The sequence below is a fragment of the Pan troglodytes genome, chromosome 16 (assembly GCF_028858775.2).
Source record: "Pan troglodytes isolate AG18354 chromosome 16, NHGRI_mPanTro3-v2.0_pri, whole genome shotgun sequence".
Taxonomy (NCBI): domain Eukaryota; kingdom Metazoa; phylum Chordata; class Mammalia; order Primates; family Hominidae; genus Pan; species Pan troglodytes.
In genome coordinates, this window is record NC_072414.2 from 49,172,817 (window position 1) to 49,199,688 (window position 26,872).

At 36.8% G+C, this 26,872-nt stretch overlaps 1 protein-coding gene across 24 annotated transcripts in view; it reads left to right on the forward strand.

The window, feature by feature from the left end:
• The window catches only part of TCF12 (transcription factor 12), a 366,336-nt gene that overhangs the window by 238,786 nt on the left and 100,678 nt on the right, over positions 1-26,872 (forward strand). For 22 of the 24 annotated variants that reach the window (XM_016927652.4, XM_063795006.1, XM_063795008.1 and 19 more), the window contains one exon: positions 5,379-5,443. The exons of the other annotated variants lie outside the window; for them this stretch is intronic. In XM_016927652.4, coding sequence (XP_016783141.1) covers positions 5,379-5,443 — 65 coding nt within the window. The remainder of the gene's footprint in view (positions 1-5,378; positions 5,444-26,872) is intronic. 24 annotated transcript variants of the gene reach the window in all.

Consider the following 26,872-nt stretch of genomic DNA (forward strand, 5'->3'; position numbering starts at 1 on the left):
TTCATCTGTCAGTGACTAGCCCATAAATGTTTGATGGAATGTATGGATCTTAGATTCTTCTGTCCAGTCAATGTTTGGATATTTGTAATTGAGATGGGGAGAAATGGGAATGTAGAACTGTGCCTGTCCACTCCCACCTTCACTGTGACTGCCGATTGTATCTTATGTCAAAAGAATAGCATTAGTTTGTATTTCTGTAAGCATTGAAAGGTTATAACTTAAGTATATTAGTGGTAGAGAGCAAGATAACTTTTTTTTTTAAGTCTGAGAATATTTGTTAGGGTAACTAATGCCTCTAAGAGTTTATGAGTCTGGAGAAAATAATTTCTTGAACTTCAGTCATTTGCTGTTTCTTGAATAAATGTTTTAAATACTGTATAAATTAGTCAGAATTATCTGTCATTTCTTGAGCAATTTTTAGTTTAGGTCAGAAAATGCTGAATGTAGTTAATGTAAACCATGTAAGTTTAGCTACTTAAAATACCTTTGCACACAAGTTATGTGTCTGATGGTTTAATATACATATATATGTCTTATTCTTGTGTATTTTCCAATAATATGTTGCTATTCTACTAGAGTTGGGTTTCTTAACCTGGAGTCCAGAGAATCCCAGGACAGAAGGAAAATCAGTGAACTTGAATGGGAAAAAATTGTCATCTTTATTTTTACCAGTCTCTAAGTGAAATTTAGCATGGCCTTCCATTTTGAATAAGGATAACAAAATAATCCAGACAGTACCTACAGTTTTTGTCACAGTAGAACAATAGATATTTTCATATTATAATTGTTGCAGATATCTTAAGCTATTATTTATGCTTTCAAATTATTATTAGTCCTGCTGCTAAATCTTATTAATGTGTTAATAAATTACAGGAAATGTGAGGTTTTTAAAAGAACATTTTGATGATTACGTGTCATTGTACATTAAAATACTTACATTTTGTTTTGTACATTTATAATCATGATTCTGAGAAGTCCACCCAAGAGGCCCATGCACATGTGCACACACCGATACCTATACACACTCACACCCCCGCAACACAAGAGTGTAGTAAAAACCCTGTATTAGACTATCCCAGAGAATTCTTTGTAATAATTTTTTCATAGGTGCTTCAAGGAAAATTAGATATATGTTACATTATTAGTAGTTCTTAAACTGTTTTCAGCTGAAGTTGACTGGTTAAAATTGTCTATACTTCATTTATGTATATTTATGTTAAAAAAAAAAAAGGTTGGTAGAAACCCTTAGTACAGTAGCCAGAGATTTTTGTTGTCAGATGCCTGAGATAAAAGAAAGATAATGTATATGATTAATTTTAATTCATGAAAATAGTTCTTGTGAAAAGTAATTTTGAAAGAATTAAAAATGAATGCCTCCTAAGTCTTAGACTGAGTATGCATTATTTTATTTCAAGGATACTCAAACTTATAAGTCCTTAAGAAAATAACTACTTTCTAATAAATGAAAGGTGAAATAAAAATGTATTTACAGTTCAAAATCTTATTTGAATAGATTAAGTATCATTTTGAAAATAAGCTATCAACTTTCATTTCAGAAGAAACTTTTACTTTGTAACATCTTCAGCTTATGTAAAATTAGTTTTCATTCTCTTTGAATTCAATGTCCTTTATGAAAGGATAAGGAATTTTAGGAATTTTAATAAGCACAGGAAAGTAAGTTTAAAACTTTAGGTTCTTAAAAATGATCTGTCATATGGGTAGCCTCGACACAGATAATTAAGATTGTATTTAAAAGCTGTACATTATTAAAAACAGAGCTAATATTCACCTTTAACCTTGTTCCTTTTTCCACTTCAACTTTTTTTTTTAAGAGTTCTTACTAGGACATTTGATTCAAAATACAATACAGTATTAACTTGTGATGGAGTGTGGTGGCTCACGCCTGTAATCCCAGCACTTTGAGAGGCCGAGGTGGGCAGATCACGAGGTCAGGAGTTCAAGACCAGCCTGGCCAACATAGTGAAACCCCATCTCGACTGAAAATACAAAAATTTGCCGGGTGTGGTGGCACGCCCCTGTAGTCCCAGCTACTTGGGAGGCTGAGGCAGGAGAATCACTCCAACCCAGGAGGTGGAGGTTGCAGTGAGCCGAGACCATGCCATTGCACTCCAGCCTGGGTGACAGAGTGAGACTCCGTCTCAAAAAAAATAAAAAATAAAAAATGTAGTTCACTAATTAAAAAAAACTCTACAGGTGAATAGGATGTTCAAAATTGTTTATTTATATGATACATAATTATTTTTAAAAACCTTAGAAATAGACGAGTATCATTTACATTAAAGTATACATGTCATGCTGACTAATTGACGTAGAAGTTTTACAACTCTAAATCTGACATCTATTAACCCTTTAGATATGCAAAATAATCCTTGAAATAATAATGCTAGGCCACCATGGTAGCTCATACCTGTAACGTCAACACTTTGGAAGGCTGAGGTAGGAGGGTTGCTTGAGCCCAGGAGTTTGAGACCAGCCTAGGCCATACTGTGAGACCCTGTCTCTATTGAAACTGAAATTTTAAAAAATTAGGCATGTTGGCAAACGCCTATGGTTCCAGCTACTTGGGAGGCTGAGGTGGGAGGATTGCTTGAGCCCAGAAGTTGGAGGCTGCGGTGAGCTGTAATTATGTAACTGTGCTCTAGCCTGTATGACAGAGCGAGACCTTGTCTCAAAATAAATAAATGAATTAATTCAATAAAACTAGTTACTACAAAATAAAACCATTAAAGGATTGTACACTTGCAATTCTGACATACACAGCCTTCCCTGCATGTAATCAAAATGGATGAGAAATCCTCTTGGAACAAGAAGATGGCAGAGACTGAAGGGAACTGCCAACTTAGAATGACTGGCATAGAAGGAATTACTGAAACTCAGGGAAGGTAATTGTGTTCTTCTTTGGCAGGTCCGGTTTCTAAATAGATAGGGAATTTCAGAGAACAACTTCATTCTGTGCTTTGCAAAAAAACAGAAGATTGTGGGGAGGGGTCTGGTGGAGAGGGCATGACTTAGAGAGACCTTGAGGCTGCTGCTTCAATCCAGCATGTCAAAGCACCATGTTTGGGGGCCTTAGTTACCGAGCCTCAAAAATACCACATTTGCAAATTCATTTAGTATATTGAATACAAATGAGTGAGTACCCTACTGTTAATTGTTAACGCTGTGAGACTTAACATCCATTCTCCCTCAAGAACTGGCCCATACTATTACTGATACTTGGCCATGAAAGTTTTGAACTGTGGGTGTATTAGTTCGTTCTCACGCTGCTAATAAAGACATAACCCAAGACTGTGTAATTTATAAAGGAAAGAGGTTTAATTGACTCACAGTTCAACATGGCTGGGGAGACCTCAGGAAACTTACAGTCATGGCAGAAGGGGAAGCAAAAATGTCCTCCTTCACATGGCAGCAGCAAGGAGAAGTACCGAGCAAAAGGGGAAAAACCCCTTATAAAATCATCAGATCTTGTGAGAACTCAACTATCATAAGAACAGCAGCATGGGGGTAACCGCCTCCATGATTCAGTTACCTCCCACCAGGTCCCTCCCACGACATGTCGGGATTATGGGATCTACAATTCAAGGTGAGATTTGGGTGAGGACACAGCCAAACCGTATCAGTGGGTATAGTCACAATAAGAATTTTTTTTTTTCTTTTTTGTTTTGTTTTGAGACGAGTCTCACCCTGTCACCCAGGCTGGAGTACAATGGCACGATCTTGGCTGACCACAACCTCTGCCTCCTGGGTTCAAATGATTCTCTTGCCTCAGCTTCTCGAGTAGCTGGGCTAACAGGCGTGTGCCACCACACTTGGCTAATTTTTGTATTTATAGTAGAAATGAGGTTTCACCATTTTGGCCACGCTGGTCTTGAACTCCTGACCTCAGGTTATCCGCCCGCCTCGGCCTCCCAAAGTGCTGGGATTGCAGGCGTCAGCCACTGCCCCCCGCCACAGCAAGAATTCTTACATGTTGCTGGGAAGAATATAAATGGGCGTGGTGACTTCTGAGAATAATAAGGCAATCAATGCCTATAAAGCTGAAAGTTCGCATCCTTTAATCTACCAGTTTCCTTTCTTTGTGTCTCTCCTGAAGGAATGTATGTCTGTGTGTGTGTGTGTGTACACGAGATGTGCAAGGATATTTGTTTCAATATTGCTCATGACAAAAAGATATAAAAACTATCTTTCCGTAGGGAAATATATAAACTGGTTTTATTTATATAATGGAACATTGTATAGCAGTAAAGATGCTCAAACTAGGGATCTGTTATCAACACACAGCTCAAAAACATAATATATGGAAATACAGGTTTCAAGATAAATACCATGTAATTCCATCTGTTTAAATATATTAAATGCAAACAGTAATGTATATTGTTCAAGAACATGAATATATATTTAAGAGTATAAAACATACATGGTAATCATGCACATCATTATTATGATAATGGTTATCCAGAGGTGTGGTTTGAGCTATGTCTATACTGTATTAATTTTTTTTTTTTTTTGAGGCGGAGTCTTGTTCTGTCACCCAGGCTAGAGTGCAGTGTTGTGATCTTGGCTCACTGCAACCTCCGCCTCCTGGGTTCAAGTGATTCTCCTGCCTCAGCCTCCTGAGTAGCTGGGACTACAGGCGCATACCACCATGCCTGGCTAATTTTTTGTATTTTTAGTAGAGACGGGGTTTCACCTTGTTAGCCAGGATGGTCTTGATCTCCTGACCTCGTGATCCGCCCGCCTTCGCCTCCCAAAGTGCTGGGATTACAGGCGTGAGCCACTGTGCCTGGCCCAATACTGTATTAATTTTTGAGAGAGAAAGAAGAGAAGAAGGTTCAGTCTGAAGCAAACATGGGAAAACATTCTAACTAATGGGTACATGTATCATATTGTTGGCTATATAAATGTCTTTTTCATTCTTTTAAATGTGTTTTAAAATACTATACGTTGAAAATAAAGTATTTACATGCTACTTTATATAGCTCAAGTGATCCTCCCACCTCAGCCTCCTGAGTAGCTGGGAATACAGGCATATATCACCATGCTAATTTTTTATTTTTTGTAGAGAGGCTTCACTATTGCCCACGCTAGTCTTGAGCTACTGGACTAAAGCAGTCCTCCCACCTCAGCCTCCCAAAGTGCTGAGATTACAGACATGAGTCACTACATTCTGCCCAGAATTTGACTCAGACTGACTGAAGTGATAGCAAGTTTTACAAATTATTGAATTGTATCCTCTTATTTCTAATTTGTTCTTTCTGTTTTAAAACTGCAATATAATTACCATGAATAGTCTAGAAGTTTGATTGTCTGTCAATAAATGAAGGGTTTTATATAAAGTTAATTTCTTTGTTTTATAGGAAAAACATCAGAGAGAGGCTCATTTTCCCTGTACAGCAGAGATACTGGATTACCAGGCTGTCAAGTAAGTTTAATGATTAAAAAAAGCAATGAGATGGTTTTTAAACACATAAATAAAGGCTCTATTAATAGATGAGATAGAAATTATCCAATTTATTTCACTACTGTTTGTTTAATTTGTAACTAAGTGTTGTTTTTTTGCTCTCTTTGCTTAAAATTGTTTCAGTTCCCCAGTTTGCCAGGCTGTCTTTATCATCAAAGATTTTCATAACCCACCTCCATTTTAACTGGAAACAAAGCTACCGCTTTCCAAAATGCCTGTCATTTCTGAGAAATTTTTTTGCATATTTTCTCACAGAAAATGTAATTGGTGGTACATAAAGAATATATGATTGATCTGCATAGCTTAAATATCCTGTAATGTCAAACTGATCATTAATATTGGAAGTATTTTGTTTTCAATCCTGCATCTAACAAATTTTTAGGCTTCACACCCTCCCTGACTTGGAATCTTTGTTTCAACTCTCCCACCTTCTCTAGCATTTTGTGCTTCTGCTAATGGGCATCTTTTTTGCCTTTTTCCTCATATCTTTAGACTGAGAATCCTGAACACACAATTCACCTGCAGATTCCCATCAGAATCAAGCCAAAAAGAATAGAAAGGAAAGGCAGAACATATTAAATTTGTTTTCTGCCATCTGCATGCTCTACATGAGGGCCCACCCTAATTTCAGGCATGGGCATGTGAGCCGGTTTTAACTGCCATGCTAATAATACTCCATTTAATACATATTTCATAATTGTGCCTCTAAGAGAGTTTTACATAACATCCTGTTTTGTGATATGCCTTCCCATTATAAAATACTGCATTGTAGTAGGCTGGCCACGGTGGCTCACGCCTGTAATCCCAATACTTTGGGAGACTGAGGTAGGAGAATCACTTGAGCTCAAGAGTTTGAGACCAACCTGGGCAACATAGTGAGACCTTGTCTCTACTTAAAATGTAAAAATCAGCCAGGTGTAGTGGTGCATGCCTGTAGTCTCAGCTGCTTGGGAGGCTGAAGCAGGAGGATCACTTGAGCCCAGGAGTTGAAGGCTGCAGTGACCCATGATTGCACCACTGCTCTCCAACCAGGGTGACAGTAAGACTCTGTCTCAAAAAGAGAGAGAGAGAAAGGGAGGGAGGGAGGGAAGGAGGGAAGAGAAGGAAGGGAGAAGGAAAGGAAGAAAGAGAGAGAGAAAATAAATATATTGTAAAAATTCAGGATCATATATTCCCATGTCCTTAATGGCAAATAGGCATGGTCTGAATAAGTGATTTGTTAAATATCATAGATTTGGGGGTAGTTACTGGACCAACACTCAGATTTCTTGGCTTCAGACCAAGCAGTTTTACTCTATTTTCATCCAAGTGATTTTTTAAAGTTTTAGTGTTGTTAATGATTGCTCTATTTTCCGTTTATGGTTAGCTTTATTTTATTCTAGTCATTTAAAATATATATAGATTAGCATTGTGTCATAGCCAGTGTTTTGCCTTACCAGCTCTTACTAGCTCACAAGAGCCGAATCTGTTAAACTTTTAGGAATTTAGCAAGTATGGTTGACATCACACTGATATCTTAAAATTGGCTATTATGAGCTGGGCACTGTGGTTTATACTTGTAGTCCCAGCTACTTGGAAAGTCAAAGCAGAAGGATCACTTCAGCTCAGTAGTACAAGTCCAGCCTGGGCAATGTAGCCAGATTGCATCTCTAAAAAAAATAAATAAAAACAAGCAAAACAATGGCCATCAATGGAAGTATTTACACTGCACTGTGGAAATTCAAAAATGTTACAATTCAGGGCTTCCATTTTTTAAAACAGTTGTTAAACATTTACCAGCATACCGCTCATGCCTAGTTAAAAATTGCAGAGAACCAAAGAATATAAGTGCTTATTCAGATCACAGTAAAAAATAGAAAAGCAGCAATTGAACATCTAGCCCCCATTAAGGTATCTTTCTGACCTTTTTCAAAGGTAACAGTGCTTTAAGGCCAACCAAGATACACAATTTATTCTGTATAGTTTTAGCAATATCCATTGATGAAAACCAAAATATCCTCTTTTTTGGTCCATATCAAATGTGGATTGGTGATTGTAATATTTCTGCAATTCATAGTTGATATCAGAACTCATTCTTTTTTATGATACAAGTTACTGTTTGAATTTCATAGTGTGAATTTTAGTTCATAAATGACTTGGATTGGAGGCCGTGGATCTAATTTCTGATCTTGGCTATAGTACTCATTTTGAGAGTTTTGTAGGCCACCTAACCATCACTCTTCTGAATCTCTTCAGAGTACAACAAAATTTGAAAAACTAAGTTGTGGCCAGGCGCGGTGGCTCACACCTGTAATCCCAGCACTTTGGGAGGAGGCCAAGGCGGGCGGATTGCCTGAGGTCAGGAGTTTGAGACCAGCCTGGCCAGCATGGTGAAACCCCATCTCTACTAAGCATACAAAAATTAGCCGGGCGTGGTGGCAGGCTCATGTAATCCCAGCAACTTGGGAAGCTGAGGCAGGAGAATCGCTGGAACCCGGGAGGCAGAGGTTGCAGTGAGCTGAGATTGCACCAATGCACTCCAGTCTGGGCAACAGAGGGAGATTCTGTCTCAAAAATAAATAAATAAATAACCAAACTAAGTTACATCATTTGGACAATGAATGATTGATAAAAGTAACTACAAAGAATCCTGTAGGTTTAAGCTTATAAGCTGTGCAAACTGCCTCTGTGACATATCATTAAGCTAACTTGTCTGCCACCCTGCTTCAGGGCCGTAAAAGTCTTTTCATCTTCATCTTAAATCTAAGATAGCAGCTTAGTTAGGCAGTATTGAATCTTATGTGTATTCTCATACTATAAGAATACCTCATAACCATAACAAATTGGTTTACTTATCAGATATATGAAAGTGCTTTTCTCAGTTCCTAATCATACAGTAGAAGGTCAGTAAATGTCAGTTGAGGGGGGTAAGACAGAGGTTTAGAGTCAAGAGACCCAGGTTCAAGTCCCATCTCTGCACTGATTTCTATCTGAAAGATAGGATTAGCCGTTTCTGCTTCTGCCTACTTAGTAGATCTCTGAAGGTTAAACTGTATGGGCTTATGAAAACATTTCAAAAAATAAATAAATAATTTTAAAGTTCTCAATTCATGTAACCCACATAACAAAAGATATTTTGGATCTTTAATATTATTTTTAAGAGACCTAAATGTTTGAGAGCCACTGGGCTAGTGTTAACATTACTGCTAAACTTGAGGGGGGAGAAAACACTATTGTAAGCTTTTTGAGAGCACAGCTAAGTCTAATAAATCATAGTTCATGCTTATATTAATGTTTTTATTATGTTCAAATGTTTTCACTTACGTATTTATACCCTCTTGGCAAAGGTATTGCTGTTTAGTTAGAGTCAGCAATAAGTTCTATTAATGTAATTGTCCAGTTTTGCAAAGGTGAATCTTAACAGTTTTTACCAAGGATTAATGTGCATTTGTACCACATTTAATTCTCATATCAAAAGACATTTATTTTAAACCTAAATGTGTAGCGCTCTAATAAAATTTGCTACCATTTGCTGAGCACTAACTGAACCAGCCATTGAACTAAACATAATCACATTTAATTCTTTTAACAACAACTCATTTTGCAGATTAGTAAACAGAGGTTCTCCTAAGGTATTATGCTTAAGGCTACATATCTAGCAAGTGGTAAACTTAAACTCATGCTTGAGTGTTTTGACTATATGACTATACTTCAGCATAGGAATCCATCAGATTTCAACTCCGTGCCCTTATTACCTTCCTTCATTTTTATTTGTTTGAGAAGGAGACAGGGAATTAATTTTTTTTTTTTTTTTTTGAGGCAAGGTTTCACTCTGTCACCCAGAATGGAGTACAGTGGCTCTCACAAGACCTCCTGGGCTCAAGGGATGTAAGGTTTAGAGTCAAGAGACCTAGGTTCAAGTCTCATCTCTACATTGATTTCTTCATCTGAAAGATAAGCAGTTTCTGCTTCCACCTATGTAGTAGGTCTCTGAAACTTAAAGTGTATGCGCTTGTGAAAACATTTCAAAAAATAAATACATAATATTAAATTTCTAAATTCATGTGGCCCACATAACAAAAGGTTATTTGGGTCTTCATATACCTCCCTGAGTAGCTGGGACTACAGGCATGCAGCCGCCATGCCCTGCTAATTTTATATATATATATATATATATATATATATATATATAAATTTTTTTTTAGAGATGGGGTCTCACTGTGTTGCCCAGGCTGGTCTCAAATTCCTAGGCTCAAGCAATTTTCCTGCCTCATCCTGACAAAGTGCTGTGATTACAGACAAGAGCCACCACTCCCAGAGGAAATTTAAATTTTTAACAAATGTCCAGGTGATTTTGATTCACATGGACTAGAGTTCATGCTTTAAGAAACCCGACTCCTCTGTGTATGCCAACTCCTCTGTGTAAGCCAATAGGAGTTATCCTTAGAGGAAACTATATGATTACTGTTTAACCAACAGTTTATAAACATTTTGGAGAGATCAGGAAGGCCTATGGAAAAGAGAAGAACAAGGCTACTAGAATGTTTGATACAAAATAACAGTATTGCTATATACAAGATTTAAAGATATTCAGATGAGAGAAAGATACCTTTTTTTTTTAAGAATTCATAGGAGCAGTTCGTGAGCCCCAGAGAGGAAGCCCAAAATTCAGCAGAGTGGAAAGATTATTCTGCAGCAAGGATAAACTTTTCAAAGGAAAACATGTATTCCAGACAGTATTTATTATAATGAGTCAGAGGAGGGACAAAAAATATACTTTAACTAACTGGCTGCCATTTTGTCTTACCTATTCACAAGCGACAAAAAAAATCCAAGGAAATATAAATAGTGACTCCAAAATTATGCTCAAATACCACATTAAAACCATTTTTCTTCAACAGAATTCCCCAAGGAGCATTAACTCTGCTATTAATGTACATAAAATGCTGCTGACATACTGCAAAATTCAGACTAATTTAATAATGCCTGATGGGCCTTACTTCATGTTAAGATGATGTAATAATATGTTGCTAAATGAGTGTCCTCATATTACATTCACAACAATCACATTAACTGATGAGCCATTAAAAGGAAACTCATCTGGCAGTATTACTGGAAACACTGATAGATCATTCTGCAGTTAAATTTTTTTATTGATGAAACACAGAGCATAGAAGCCAGTGTCTTTATTAATAATAGGTATATCACTTTAAAAACTACCACAGTTAAGTGAAAAATCCTTTTATCAGTATAACAAAGTTTTTCATTTATACCTCTTAAGCAAGTATTTATTCAAATAGTTTCATAAGTTTTTCTCTAAGTGTTTAAATGTAGAAGGTGGCAGGGTCTTGGTTTTTTTCAGAAAGTGTGAAGTTCATCTGAGTTCAGATATTATACCCTTGAAAAAATGACAGCTTTAAAAACTGTACCTTACTTAACTCTTAGTTGTTTGGAGATAAGCTTATACCATTTGGTTTTTCCTTGTTCTTTTTTCCTGTTATACCCAATCTCATATGCAGACATTTATAATAATAAAATAATAAAAGAGTTGATGCATCAGAAAGACATAACAATGACATATGTGTATACGCCTAATAAGAAAGCTTCAAAACGAAGCAAAACAAAAATTGATAGAATTAAAGAGAGAAATAAACAAATTGACAATCATGCTTGAAAAATTGAATACTTCTGTCTTAGCAGTTTGCAGAATAACTAGACAAAAAACTTAGTAAAGATGTAGAACAAAATTAACTATCGACAACCTTGACCTAAATGATATGTATAGAACTCTGCATACAACAACTGAAGAACATAAATTCCTTTCAGGGGCACACATTACACTAACAGGCTGGAATCATACGCTGGTCCATAAAACTAGTGTCAGTAAATTGGAAAGGCTTGAAACCATACAGAGTATGTTCTCTGGACACAAAAGACTTAAATAAGAACTCTGATGAGAACTCAGGGACACAAAGAAGGCACCTATAGACACGGGGGCCTCCTTGAAGGTAGAGGGTGGGAGGAGGGAGAGGATCAGAAAAAATAGCTATTGGGTGCTAGGCTTACTTCTTGGGTGATGAAATAACGTGTACAACAAACCTCCCCGACACGAGTTTACCTATATAACAAGGCTGAACATGTGCCTCTGAATCTAAAATACAAGTTTAGTAAAAAGCAAAGTTGTATTAGAAGTCAGTAAGACTAGGTGTGGTGACTCATGCCTGTAACCCCAGCCCTTTGGAAGGCCGATTCAGGAGGATCACTTGAGCCCAGGAGTTCAAGACCAGACTGAGCAGCATAGTTAGACTCTGTCTCTATTAAAATTAAAAAAAAAAAAAAAAGAAAGAAAACTAGTCGGGTGTGGTGGCAGGAGGCTGAGGCGGGAGGATTGCTTGAGCCCAGGAGTTCGAGGCTGCAGTGCGCTGTTATTGCACTGCTGCACTCCAGCCTGGGCAACAGAGCAAGACTCTGTCTCAAAAACCAATGTCAGTAAGATATCTAGAAAAACACCAGATGTTCAGAAGTTAAGCAACATATTTAAATGACCCATTGTTTTAAAAAGAAACCACAGGAAATTCAGAAGATATTTCTAATTGAATAATAATGAAAATGTGATATAACAAAACGTGTTGGTGCATCTAAACCAGTGCCTTGAAGGAAAGTATACTTTTGAAAGCTTGTATTAGAAAAGATGTACAGTGAATGACCAAGATTCTGCCCTAAGAACTTAGCTAGAAAAAGAAACACAAAGTAAACCCAAAATAAATAGAAAGAAGGAAATACTACAAATAAGAGCAGAAATCAATGTAATAGAAAAAACTAACAAAACCAAAATTTGGCTATTTGAAATAAATCATAAAGTTAACCCCTAGCTAGACCAGTTAACACAAGGGGAAGGAGAAGAGAACAAGAACACAAATTACCAGAATCTGGAATGAAAGAGAGGTTACTGCTATGAATCATATATACATTAAAAATATAATAAATATTATAACTTAGTAAATTTGACAACTTAGATTAAATAAATGAATTCCTTGAAAAATACTTACCAAAAGGAGACAAACTGAAACAAAATCTGAATACATGTATATCTTTTTGTCTTTTTTTTTTTTTTTAGACAGAGTCTCACTCTGTTGCCAATGCTGGAGTGAAGTGGTGCTATCTCGGCTCACTACATCCTCAGCCTCCCAGGTTCGAGCGATTCTCCTGCCTTAGCCTCCTGAGTAGCTGGGACTACAGGTGCCCGCCACCATGCCTGGCTAATTTTTGTATTTTTAGTAGAGACGGGGTTTCACCATATTGGCCAGGCGGGTCTCAAACCCCTGACCTTGTGATCCCCCCGCCTCAGCCTCTCAAAGTGCTGGAATTACAGGCGTGAGCCACTGCACCCGGCCTGTATATCTATTAATGAAAGTTAATTCATATCAAAAACCTTCCCACAAAGAAAGCATAAGGGTCATATGGCTTCTTTCAAAATGATTAATTCTTTCAAATGCTTAGGAAAAAAATAATACCAATTTTATACAAGTTAGTTTAGAAAACAGAGGAAGAGTGAACATTTCTCAGCTCTTTTTATCAGGTGAGCAACATCCCAGTAATACTCAAACAACACGTGTGGTTTGTAGAAGTGAAAGTTTGGTTTAAGATTTGAAAATCCATGTATTTAGTTCACCACATTATAACAGAATCAAGAAGAAAAACAATGTGATCATTTCCATAGATACAGAAAAGATATTTGACAAAATTGAATACTCATGATAAAATCTCTCAGCAAGCTAATAGAAGGTAGCTTCCTCAATTTGATAAAAGACAAACATGAAAAAAATCTATGGCTAACAGAATACTTAGTGATGAAAGACTAAATGCTTCCCACCTAATGTCAGCACCAAGGTAATAATTTTTATTCTCATCATTTTATGTTTTGGCCAGTGTATGAGGACAAGAAATAAGGTTATAGAAATTGAAAAGGAGTAAGTTGAATTTGCTGATGACGTGTTTGTGTACATAGGAAATCCTAAGGAATCATCAAGAAAACTTCTAAAACTAAATAGTACTTTTAGCTATATCACAGGATACAAAGTCAATCTAAAAAATTAATTGTATTTCTGTACACTATCAGCAAAAATTAGAAAATAAAATTAACAGAATAGTACTGCTTATAGTAGTATCCAAAAGCGTGAAATACTGAGGGAAGAATGTAACAGAAGATGGCAAAGCTTCAACAGTGAAAACTCAAACATCTGTTGGAAGGCTTACTGTCACTTAGATGTTAGTTCTTCCTAAATTGGGTTATAGATTTCAAGGCCAGCCTGGGCAACATAGCAAGACCCTGTCTCTTTAGGGGAAGAAAACAAGACAAAAACTAAAAGACTTCTGCTTATCAAAAGACATAGGTTAAAAAAAAAATCGGTAAGCCACAGTCTAGAAGTCCAGTATTTGCAAAACATATTTAATAAAGGACTGATATCCAGGATATATAAAGCATTCCAGGCTGAGGCAGGAGGATTGTTTGAGGCCAGGAGTTCAAATTGCCTGGGCAACTTAGCAAGATTCCCATCTCTACAAAAAAATTTAAAAATTAACTGCAGGTGGTGGTGTGCACCTGTAGTCCTAGCTACTCAGGAAGCTGATCACTGAAGTGATTGAGGGGTATCACTTGAGCCCAGGAGTTTGAGGTTACAGTGAGCTGTGATCATGCTGCTTCACTCCAGCCTGGCTGACAGAGCGAGATCTTGTGTCTTAAAAAAAAGAATTCCTACAACTCTGTAAGGTTAGCTAAGGCTTCTACAGTTTTTCTCTTTGTGACAGGAGGTTTAAGTACAGTGAATTAGCAAGTTTCCAGTCCCTTCTAGACTTATGTTCTATGGTAATGTCAAGAACAAGATCATTTCCACTTTGTAACATGATTACACTGGCCTGCTGTTTCGCCAACAGGATTAATTAAAACTAGTTGTTTTAAACAGCAATTTTGATCTTTGTTTATGTAACAACAAACCTAATAGTAGCCTCAGTCTTGGGCAGAATTATTAGAAACGTAATATTTAGAACAAGAAAGTTGATACTGTATTGTATTCTGAGCAAACCTGTTTCAGAACAGGCATAAGTAAACCAACTCATTCAGAGAACTAAGAAGTTAGTTACTCAAATAACATGAAGAGCATCTTTTAAGTGTTTGAAGCATAATTCGACTTTTCTGTAACTTTGAAGGATAAAAAGTTGAACAATAGGTAGAAATTAAGCATTCCAGATTTCAGCTTAATTTTAAAAAGAAATATTGTCATGTGTTGAGCTGTTAATGGCGTAGAATATTAAACCTTGGTAGATAAATGACTTTCCTCCCACTGGATGTTTCCAAGCAGAGGGTAGACATCCACTTTACTGGTATTTTATAATAGATTACAGTACCTATTGTTTGATTGAAATAAAAGACCTTAAAAGGGGCATGGTGTTGCATGCCTGTATTCCCACTCCTCTGGAGGCTGAGGCAGGAGGATTGTTTGAGCCCAGGAGTTCAAGGTTACAGTGAGCTATAATCGCACCATTGCACTCCAGCCTAGGTGACAGAATGAAACCCTGTCTCTAGAGAAAAAGAAATAGAAGACCTTAAAATGTTCCTCAATTCCATGAGCTCTCTAGTGACAAGTAAAAGGCTTTCCAAATGGTGTTGATGATCCATCTGAGGTTGGTGACCAGAAATTACTGTTGACACTAACCTGTATGATTGTGTATGTGCTTCAACTTTTATTCTAATACTACCCAGCAAACTACATGTATAAGCACAGACAGCAAATGGTTGAATCAATATAGTGATCAGGATTGCAGGCCAGTTAGCTAGGTTAACAATGATGATACTACATAATAACTAGCATGTATCAGTCACTTGACCCTATAAGCATAATTTCATTTGGTCCCCGCCATACTCAAGTGGTGATATTGTTGCTGCTGTTGCGTCTGTTGTTATTATTCCTCCCATTTGATAGCTGAGGAACCTGAAGCCTCAAGAAGTTATATAATTCACCCAAGATTTCATAGCTGGTAAATATTAGAAGGATAGGAGAATTGATGTAGTGATAAGAGAATAGTTGAAGTACTAGACCAGGTTTCAAAGGAAGGAAATGAAGCCATGATTAAACTTTGTGACTGGAAAAAAGGTCAAGATATTGGTTGTTATGCAGTGAAAGAGCAGGTGCAGTAAGTAATAAGGGAATGATGACACTATAAGAACAGGAGGTTATGTCAAAGAGTTGAATATTGGACTTACAGATTTCACAAGTCAAGTGGTTTCCAGGGCTAACAATCTAGTCCTCCTTTGGGGAGTAGATTGGTGATTTAGGGAATTGTTGGAGTCACGAAGATTAAGAAGACGTAAGACTAGCTCTTGGATTGATGTGGAAGCTATCCAGAGATGATTGACTCATAAGGTAGCATGTGAAAGGGGCCTACATGCACACTAGTTGGCACACAGTAGGCATTGAGAAAATGTTATTTGAATCTGAACCATGTGATCTAGGAAAGAGTATATAAGTAAGGCTAACAAGCCATCAGCTGCCTGCAGAGTGATGCGCATTTTGTGGGTTGTTTGGAACATAGGTAAATAAATTGTTTTGTGGAAAGAAAGTCTGATCTTGGAGTATCAGGCAATAGACAATTTTTATTTTTATTTTTTTTGAGATGGAGTCTTGCTCTTGTCACCCAGGCTGGAGTACAATGGCATGATCTTGGCTCCCTGCAACCTCTGCCTCCCAGGTTCAAGCAGTTCTTCTGCCACAGCCTCCTGAGTAGCTTGGATTACAGGTGCCCCCCATCACACCCGGATAACTTTTTGTATTTTCGGTAGAGACGGGGTTTCACCATGTTGGCCAGGCTGCTCTCGAACTTCTGACCTCAGGTGATCCACCTGACTCAGCCTCCCAAAGTGTTGGGATTACAGGCGTGAGCCACTGTGCCCAGTCAATAGACACTTTTAATGTCCTATTTTTGTTAAAAGGCGAGAGAGAGAGAGAGAGAGAGAGTTGGATTATGCAGGGCCTACTTGGCAGGGAAAAAACTTCATTCATTCTTTCTTTATTTATTTATTTATTTATTTATTTATTTATTTATTTATTTATTTATTTTGTGAAACAGATCTCGCTCTGTCACCCAGGGCGGAGTGCAGTGGCGTGATCGCAGCTCACTGCAGCCTTGACCTCCCAGGTTTGGGTAATTCACTGCAGCCTCCTGGGACTACAGGCATGTGCCACCACAGTCGGCTAATTTTTATATTTTTTAGGTAGAGATGGGGTTTTGCCATGTTGCCCAGGCTGCATTCATTGTTTCTTTCTTTCTGTTCTCTCCATGAAAATTGATGGTTATACTTTTGATGATACTTAGTGCTCGTTGGAAGCAGTTTCAGAAAGTCCGTTTATTCTTTCGTAAACTTATTTCAGGAGAAAAGAGCCTGTTAAATAATGGGTAGAGATTTGATGCCATCTCAAAACAGAAAAAAGAGGTGGCTACATACTGGCTATTACATGATAAGGGATTATTGTCAATTTTGGAGCATGTAACAAGGGGTAGGAGATGGCAGAACAAATGAAGCCAGAACAACAGAATGTTGACAGCTGTCATAGCTGGGTGATAGGTACATGAAGGTTAATTGTACTTTTTTTTCCTACTTTTGTGTATATGAAATGTTCTAAACTAAGAAGTTTAATGTTTTGAAGACGTCCAGTATGTAATGTTTCATTTTATAAAGTATTGCATGCCTAACTATATGCCTAATGCTATATTGGGTTTTTTTACTCTTAATTATACTTACAAAAATACAAGGAATTGAGAAGAGAGGATACTTAGTTGCTCCATGTTAAAGCTAGTATTAAAGAGAAAAAGAGTGGCTTCAAAGTATTAGAACTCTTCTGAAAATAGTAGTGCTACTTAACACCATTTCCACGAATACCAAAGAGAAATAAGATTTCATCTCCTGTTCTTCTAATGTTAGCACCTCACACAGCTGGCTTCTTTGTATTCATTAAAGAAAAGGCGCAAAGGCATACTGGTAACACATAGGAAAACATTCAGTTAGCCCTTTTTAATAAGAGAGTTATAAATTCAGGCATTCAGAAAAACTACTCACTTTGAAGTAGACATGCTTAGAGTATGCTCACTACTAACCTCACAAGACTGCCTTCAAAAAATCCCCTATAGCATTTTTGGAAGTTGGACTTTTTATGGAAGCCTATACATTCCTAAAGGAAAGTCATTCTTATTCCATATTTGTAATTATTTAAATATTGCATATATTAAAATGACATTTAGCTTGTTCTCTTCATATTTCTTTTATTTCTAAGAAGTCTGTCTGTATTGATCTACATCCCGGATCTCTCTACTGTGATATCTTCTCATTGGCTGATAAAAGATTTGGGAGGGAAGTTGAGAAAAAAAAAAATTAGTGAAAAAGAAAAATTAAGATGGTAAAATTTCCTATTGCGACTAATAATTAAAGATTAGGAAACTGAAACTACTAGATTGTCACGTTTTAGCACTGTAATATTACATGCGTAGTTTATTTTCTTTTTTTGTGCTAGAAAGACTGGGCTGATTGACTGGGCACGGGACTCATGCCTGTAATCCCAGCATTTTGGGAGGCTGAGGCAGGCGGATCAATAGGTCAGGAGTTCAAGACCAGCCTGGCCAGCATAGTGAAACCCCATCTCTACTAGAAATACAAAAAAAATTAGTCAAGCATGATGGTGCGCACCTGTAGTCCCAGCTACTCGGGAGGCTGAGACAGGAGAATTGCTTGAACCCAGGAGGTGGAGGCTGCAGTGAGCAGGAGAATTGCTTGAGCCTGGGAGACAGAGGCTGCAGTGAGCCAAGATCGTGCCATTGCACTCCATCCTGGGCGACAGAGCAAGACTCCATCTCAAAAAAAAAATTTTTTTTTTTTAAAGATTGGGCTGATTTCGTTGGCAGGATACATTTGATGGATGACTGTCATCTTCTCAAACTTGCATGACACTTTATAGACAATATTTATTAAGTTTTCAAGAGGATATGTTGAGATTATAAAATTTGGGATTTGTAAAAGAACCAATGTAACAGTTGGCTAGTGGTGGCTGGTGGTTTTTTATTGACCTAGGAAAGGATTAGAAGCATCTCAGGTTTTCTTTCACTTTGTTTTTCTGTTTCGCCCCTTCTTCCTCCCCCAAATTAATATATTGTCCAAAGTGTTCATAATGACTTGGAACTATTCAGGTTGCACAAAGCATTTAATGAAATCTTGTCTTAGACAAAACACTAGAGAGGATCATAATTAATGTCTCATTTTCTGCCAGTTGCTATTGATTACTCATTCAAGATCCCTTTGTTCTCAGAATGATAACTGTAGTTTGCATCACTATCTAATGAGATTCTCAGGATAGAATTCTTTAACAACATGCTGATAATTGCTAACATATCCCTGAAATTTCAATGTAAATGAATTTGCATCATAATACAATTATTTTACAAATGGCGATATTTTCCAAATTTGAAATGTGTTAGTTTTTTTAATCATTTGTAGAAAATTAACAGAAGACTGACATATTATTAAAGCCCAACATTTATTTTTTGCCCTGAGTTGCCCTCACCCTTCGATTTTGATTTGATTATGACTTGGGGTGAGAGACTTCTTTATCATTCTTGGGTTACTCTGTCGTAATCTCTGAAACTTCAAATGGATTTACAGCTAAAACACAATGATTTTTCGAAATTAGAACAACAACTGCAAATATGGTAATACTATAATAATTCTGCTTTTAGAACAATTTTGTTTCTTGATCCCTCAGTGACAAAAGAAACACGTGGTACTATAGCATAAAGAATCTGCGAAATCGTAACAGTTTATGTATTCTGTTATAATTGTGTTTTATACCTTTCTATTCCTTTAATTTCCACATACTCCCTCCCCCAAAAAATAAATCTTTTGAACAGCTGCTTGCCTTTATGTATTTAAAACTGCATACCACTTCAGGGGTGTAAGATAGGCTTGAAATTAAGGAATTATGTAGAATTCTTTAATAACACAGCAGAGGTTCCATGAATTCATATCAGTATTTTAAATTTTTGGAGATACGTGACTATAACATATGAGGTACTCTCCATCTAATTTTCTTAAATAAATTAATAGGTAGTACTTCCAAATTTTAATCATAAAATGATGCTAATAATTTTTTTTTTTTTTTTTTTTTTGAGATGGAGTCTCGCTTTGTCGCCCAGGCTGGAGAGCAGTGGTGCGATCTCGGCTCACTGCAAGCTCCGCCTCCCGGGTTCCCGCCATTCTCCTGCCTCAGCCTCCTGAGTGGCTGGGACTACAGGCACCCGCCACCACGCCCGCCTAATATTTTGTATTTTTAGTGGAGACGGGGTTTCACTGTGTTAGCCAGGATAGTCTCAATCTCCTGACCTCGTGATCCGCCCGCCTCGGTCTCCCAAAGTGCTGGGATTACAGGCGTGAGCCACCACGCCCGGCCGATGCTAATAATTTTTGACCTACGGTTAATTAGGCCCTTATTTGATGTGAAGTTATGAGTGGCTTAGCGTTTAAGCCAAGCCACTTAATAAAACCCAGTTCCGACAAAGTAAGCCTGTTTTTCAACACTTAATTTTCCCTTTCTGTTTTTTTTATTTTTTATTTTTTGGTCTCACTGTGTTCCCCCGACTGACCTCAAACTCCGAGGCTTAAGCAGTCCTCCTGCGTCACCCTACCAAGTAGCTGTAACTACAGGTGCACATCACTGTGCCTAGTTTATTTTCCCTTTTGAGAATAAAGAATATCCAAATTATTGCAGTATGATTCTGAATCCTCCTAGCTTACTGAGCAGCACCATTTTACATAGGATATTCTTCTGCCTCCCTACAAAATCATATTTAGAGTACCTTCTAATATAATTAACAAGAGTTCCCATTAAAAAAGGATGTTGGCCAAGTCTACCTACTACTTTATTCCTTTCATTTACTTTTTGTTTATTATCACCACCAAAGCTTACACTCATCAAGTTCACATCTGGAAATTAAGCTGTTTCTTACAGATGAAGAGGGAGAAAAAACTTAAAATACAGGTATCACATAGGCTGTTAAAGTTCCTTATTTTTAAAAATTGGAAATTTTGTTCACAGGCTAGAGGTTTGTCATATGTAATTCAAAATATAACTTACTTATTGTAGATTTTATCCCATAACCTAGGCCAGTCATCTAGGCTGCGTTAGTGTTTTGGGGGATAACCCTTTATTAATTATTCTCTAGTATTAGATATATTTTTCACAGAGAAAAATGTCTAGATGACTGTATCTATATTTTAGATATATGTATTTCTGTAAAAGATAGTCTAAATGACTATAAAAAAGATTATTTTCCAAGAATATGTTAAGAAATTCATACTATGTAATTTCAGAATACTAATTCTTTCTTGAATAAGATAGCTCGGCACAATAAAACTGCTTTGCCTAGTTCTATATCCTCTGGGATCGTTCTGTATTCTTTTTGCCGGAGATACCTCCAGGACAAGATCAGTAGTAATCAATAATGCTTCTCATTTGTTTTAGGAAGACAGAAAAATCAATAATATGAGCTGATACCTAATTTTATTTTAGGAGAAGAAAAATAAAATAGTTGATGTGTGTTTCAGTGTTGCCTAAATGTTTGAAGAATCAAATAAAGAAAAATATATTATTTTATTAGTGTTAGAATATCAAAATCTTAGGCTTTTATAGTTTAGCACGTGATTTTTTAATTGTATTTTTTTCATTGGTTTGTTAATTATTATTTTGTAGACTGTCAAGTCCTTGTGGACAAAATTTTGTCTTAAACTTTTTGTATTTCTTAAGAGTACTGAAGAATTCATTTTAATTAACAGGATAAAATATGGTCTTGTATTCTTAAAAAGAAACAATTTTTTTCTATATTTACTTTGCCTAATCTTATGGATCATGATACAGACTAAACACAGGAAAATGGTTATTTCTGTGATTAGGACAGCTGAATGAAGTGTAACCTGTGCATCTTTTTTGGCATTAATATTCACTGTGGAACAAGAAGACAGGGCATTTCCTAACCACATATCCAGATTTGTCTATAGTGAGGAAAAAGGTTTATCAACACTAAAACTGGTAGCTAGTAAACCTGTTTTTTCCAAAAAAAATTTGTTCTCCTTTTTTTCTTTCTTTACTATTGCATAGATAAAAAATCTGCCAATATGTGTTCTATAGTCACCTCAGCCTTAGGATTGTAATCCACAAATTCATTTATAAATCACTTACATGTTTTCAAGTTAACAATCTTAGAAATGATGCATGTTCCCGAGTTACTATGGAAGTCTTGTTGTATTGAGGAAAGGGCTTTCTGAGCAGACCTAGATTCAAATTAGGATTTCACTGCTTGTTATCACTTTAATATGTGAAATCTATATAATACTTAAGATTGCTATAAATCCTAAATGAGATAGTACATTTGAAAGTGTATTAGGGAGTCCTCAATATTTTATTCTTCTTTGCTCCAACTTTTTATTTTGAAAAGTTACCAACCCACAGAAGAGGTTGAAGAATAATACAATGAACACCCATGTGAACTTCATCAAGAGTCATCAGTTAACATTTCACCACATTTGTATATACACATTTCTTTTCTTTCTACTCATTCTGCGTGTATGAATATATGTTTGTGTGCTGCTTGTGACTTTATATACACAAATGCACACACTTTTGCTAAATCATTTGAGAATAAGTTGACGTTTTCCTATTTATTCTTGATCTTAATTGATACTGCTTCAATCTGTCACACCCTCTTTGGATTTAGCATCTGTCAGTCCTCTCTAGGGATCTGTCATTTCTGCCCCTATTCTCTTGCGTATTTCCAACATCCTTTCTTACCATAGCCATTGGGAATTGTAACCCAGTCAGCTTGGATTCAGGGCAGACAAGGTCTCCTGAAATCTTAGATCACTTACTTAAGACAAAAGGTTTATGCCCAGGAAACAGAATAAAAATATCATTCGTCTCATTTATTTTGTAATATTTAGAATGTAGTGAGTTAATGGGGAAAGAAAAAATGAAACTGAGTTTTTTGTATTAACTAGGGCCAATAACTGTGCTGTACACTTTTATTTTTAGGCCTTGTTTACTTCCCCCAACAACCTTGTGAGCTGTTTGTAGAAGAGGGAAACAGATTCATTAATGTTAGATAATTTGTTCAAGATTACCAGTCAGGATTTGGACTCGGGATACCTAACTCCAAAACCAGTGCTGTTTCCAGAACATGAGTATTTGTGTAGACTTTCAGTGTACTTTTAGAAATATAGGAAATACACTTCCTGTTCATCATTTAGATTATTTCTTTCCTCTCTCAGCCCTTATTATGACTACTATTTGATTTCTTTGAAGAAATAATTCACTGGCTAACTTTTACTCATCTGAAAGTTTTTGTTTACCTTATTAAGCAAACAGACTTCTCTTCACCACCCTGCAGACTTAGTCCTTTGTCCCTCTGACGTATTAGATTAGCAGCCAAAAAAAAAAAAAAGTTCTATAAAGGGCCAGATAACAAAGTTTTAACAGACCATACGTTTTCTGTTGCAACACTGAACTGTTAACACTGTTGCATGAAAATAGCCATAGCCAATACATAAATGAATTGTGTTTCATTTGAGACTGTTTTTCAAGAAATGTATTTTCAAAAACAGACCCACTTTCTCCTGTAAGCTCTGGTTTTTTGACCCCTAATATAAATCACTCTCTTATATTCCCATAAGAATTTGTATGCCAGGGAATGTTAGTGTAAGGGACACTGTTGAGAGACATACACACATCCCTCCTTCTGATATATTTGTTTGTGTGTATGTTATGACCAGCTTCATATGTGCCTTCCCCATGAGAAAATGCAGATGAAGTAATAAATGCAGCAGGTACCTCAAAACATATCAATGAAAGTCAGTTTGGCACTGAGCAGGAAAAATCCTGTTGAAATACCAATGATATTTAAAGGAAACTTTAAGGTACTTGACCCCTGCCCTTAATTAAGCATGTGGTAATAATATGTTCCATCTAGTGTACTACGAGCCATATTCTGATCTTGCCATTTAAGCAATATTGAATGTGCCCAGCCTGAGCAAAATAAAAGAAGGAAATTCAAAACAGATGTGACAATGGAAATTTCAGTATAACATCTATGGGAGATTTAATGATTCCTAGGTCATACTACTCTCAGATAACACCATCAGAAAATTCATAGCTGATGGTCTGTCATATAAATACAATACATATATGCCTATTGTTACATTTATATTGATCATTTTCTCCCTTTTATCATTTCTTCTGGAGGTTATTATTTTAATGGAGACTATTTCTCCTTTAGGTCTGATAATTACATCTTTCTCTCCCAATGTACCAAATGTTGTATCTATTGGAATTTGTACAATTAATGCTAAATAATTAAATATTATGTAGCCTTCATATTCACATTATATTGCCTGGTAATTGAAATTGTCTTCTCTCTACTTTCCTCCTTTATAAGGGAATGTATCAGCTTTATCTAAAGAAAAGTGTACATTTTGAGGAGTCTGGAAAATTACATTCTTAATTATGAGTATTTCTGAAAGATGTGATGAATGACCTTTGGCTGGTTTAGTACATTGTTTGCTTCATGCTCCAACATTGTTGAATAAGCCTTAAAGAAACTGAAGCATTAAATGGAAATGAAAAGACATCATAGCAGAACTTAGGAGATGCAGCAGAAGCCATAATCAGAGGGAAATTTATTATTGTAAATACCTACATTTAAGAAGAAGCAAGCGCCAAATCAGTAACCTAACTTCATACCTTAAGAAACAAGTAAAAGAAGAACAAACTAAATTGAAGAAAGCAGAAGAAGAAAGGAAATAACAAAAGATTAGAACAGAAATAAACAAAATAGAGACAAGAAGGACAATATGGAATCAACAAAATCAAAATTGGTTCTTTAAAAATATCAACAAGGTGACTCACACCTGTAATTCCAGCACTTTGAGAGACCAAGGCAGGAGGATCGCTTGAGGCCAATTCAAGACCAACTGGGGCAACATAGTGAGACCCCATCTCTACAAAACAATTTAAAAATTAGCCAGGTGTGGTGGTGCACATCTAGTCCCAGCCACTCAGGAGACTGAGGTAGGAAGATCACTTGAACCTGAAAGGTTGAGGCTGCAGTGAGCCATGTTTGTGCCACTGCACTCCAGCCTGAGCAACAGAGCAAACTCCTGTGTCAAAAAGCAAACAAAAGTAAATAAAAAGATCAACAGAATTGACAAACCTTTAGCTAGATTGACTGAGAAAAAAAAGAACAGTGTCAAATTACTAAAATCACAAATGGAAATAGAGGACATTACTACTGACTTTATAGAAATAAAAAGGATTATAAGAGATTACTGTGAATAATTGTGTGCTAAAAAAAATTAAATAATCTGGATGAAGTAGACAAATTCCTAGATATAAACACACTACCAAAACTGGCTTAAGAAGAAATAGAAAATCTGAACAGAGCTAAAACCAGTAAAGAAATAGAATTAGTAATAAGAATCCTCCCATAAAAGAAAAGTCCAAGGCAGGACCCAGTGGCTGATGCCTGTAATCCTAGCACTTTGGCAGGCTAACGTGAGAGGATCACTTGAGCCCTGGCGTTCAAGACCACCCTGGGCAATGTGGTGAGATCTGATGTCTACAAAACATTTTAAAATTAACCGAGTGTGATGGCATCCACCTGCAGTCCTAGCTACTTAGGAGGCTGAGGCCAGAGGATCACGTGAGCCCGGGAGGTCAAGGCTGCAGTGAGCCATCATTGAGCCACTGCACTTCAGCCTGGGCAACAGAGCGAGACCGTCTTGAAGAAAAAAAGAAAAGTCCAGGACCAAACAGCTTCACTAGTGAATTCTACCAGTCATTTAAAGAAGAAATAATGCCAGTTCTTCCCAAACACTGCCTAATTAATTCTGTGAAGCCAGCATAATTCTGATATCAAAGTAAGACAAATATTACAGGATAAAGGAAATTACACATGAATATCCTTTTTGAATATAGATGTAAAAGTCCTCTACAAAAATACTAGCAGAGTGAATCCAGCAACATATTGAAAAGATTATACATCACAGCTAAGGGAGTTTTATTCCAGGAATGCAAGGATAGTTTAGCCTATGAAAATTAGTCTGTGTAATTCTCACCACACTAATAGAAAGAAAGGGGAAAAAAACCCATATGATTGTCTCAATTGATGCCAAAAAAGAATCTCAGCTGAACATGGTGGCTCACAGCAGTAATTCCAACACTTTAGGAGGCCAAAGCGGGCAGATCACTTGAGGCCAGGAGTTCAAGACCAGCATGGCCAACATGATGAAACTCTGTCTCTACTAAAAATACAAAAATTAGCCAGGTGTGGTGGCACACATCTGTAATCCCACTCCTTAGGAGGCCAAGGCACAAGAATTGCTTGAACCTGGAGGTGGAGGTTGCAATGACCCGAGATGATACCACTGCACTCCAGCCTGAGTGAGAGTAAGACTGTCTCCAAAAAAAAAAAAAGATTCTGACAAAATCCAACACTCTTTCATGATGATAACATTTAACATGCTAGAAATAGGAGGGAGGGAACTTAACTCCATTTGGTAAAGGTCATTTACAAAAAACCCACAGCTAATATACTTGTTGGTAACAGTGTGAAAACCATCTCCCTAAGATTGGGAACAAAACAGTATTTTCTACTTTTACTGATTACATTCAGCATTGTACTGGAAATTCTAAACCAGGGGTATCCATTCTTTTGGCTTCCCTGAGCCACATTAGAAGAATTATTGTCTTGGACCGTACATCAAATACACTAACACTATGATAGCTGATGAGCAAAAAAATAATAATAATAATTGCAAAAAAATCTCATAATGTTTTAAGAAAGTTTACGAATTTGTGCTGAGCCACATTCAAAGCCGTCCTGGGCCACGTAACCCACAGGCTGTGGGTTGGACAAGCTTGTTGTAAACAGATTAGTGGCTGGGCACGGTGGCTCATGCCTGTAATCCTAGCACTTTGGGAGGCTGAGGTGGGTGGATCATGAGGACAGGAGTTCAAGACCAGCCTGGCCAACATGGTGAAACCCCATCTCTATGAAAAATACAAAAATTAGCCGGACATGGTGGTGCACGCCTTTAATCCCAGGTACTCAGGAGGCTGAGGCAGGAGAATCGCTTGAACCTGGGAGGTGGAGGTTGCAGTGAGCCATGATTGTGCCAGTGCACTCCAGCCTGGGAGCCTGGACGATAGAGTGAGACTCCATCTCAAAAAAATAAAAAATAAACAGATTAGCTAGCCAAGAAAAAGAAATAAAAGGTATCCAAATTGTAAAAGAAGTAAAACTATCCTCATTTGCAGACGATATGAT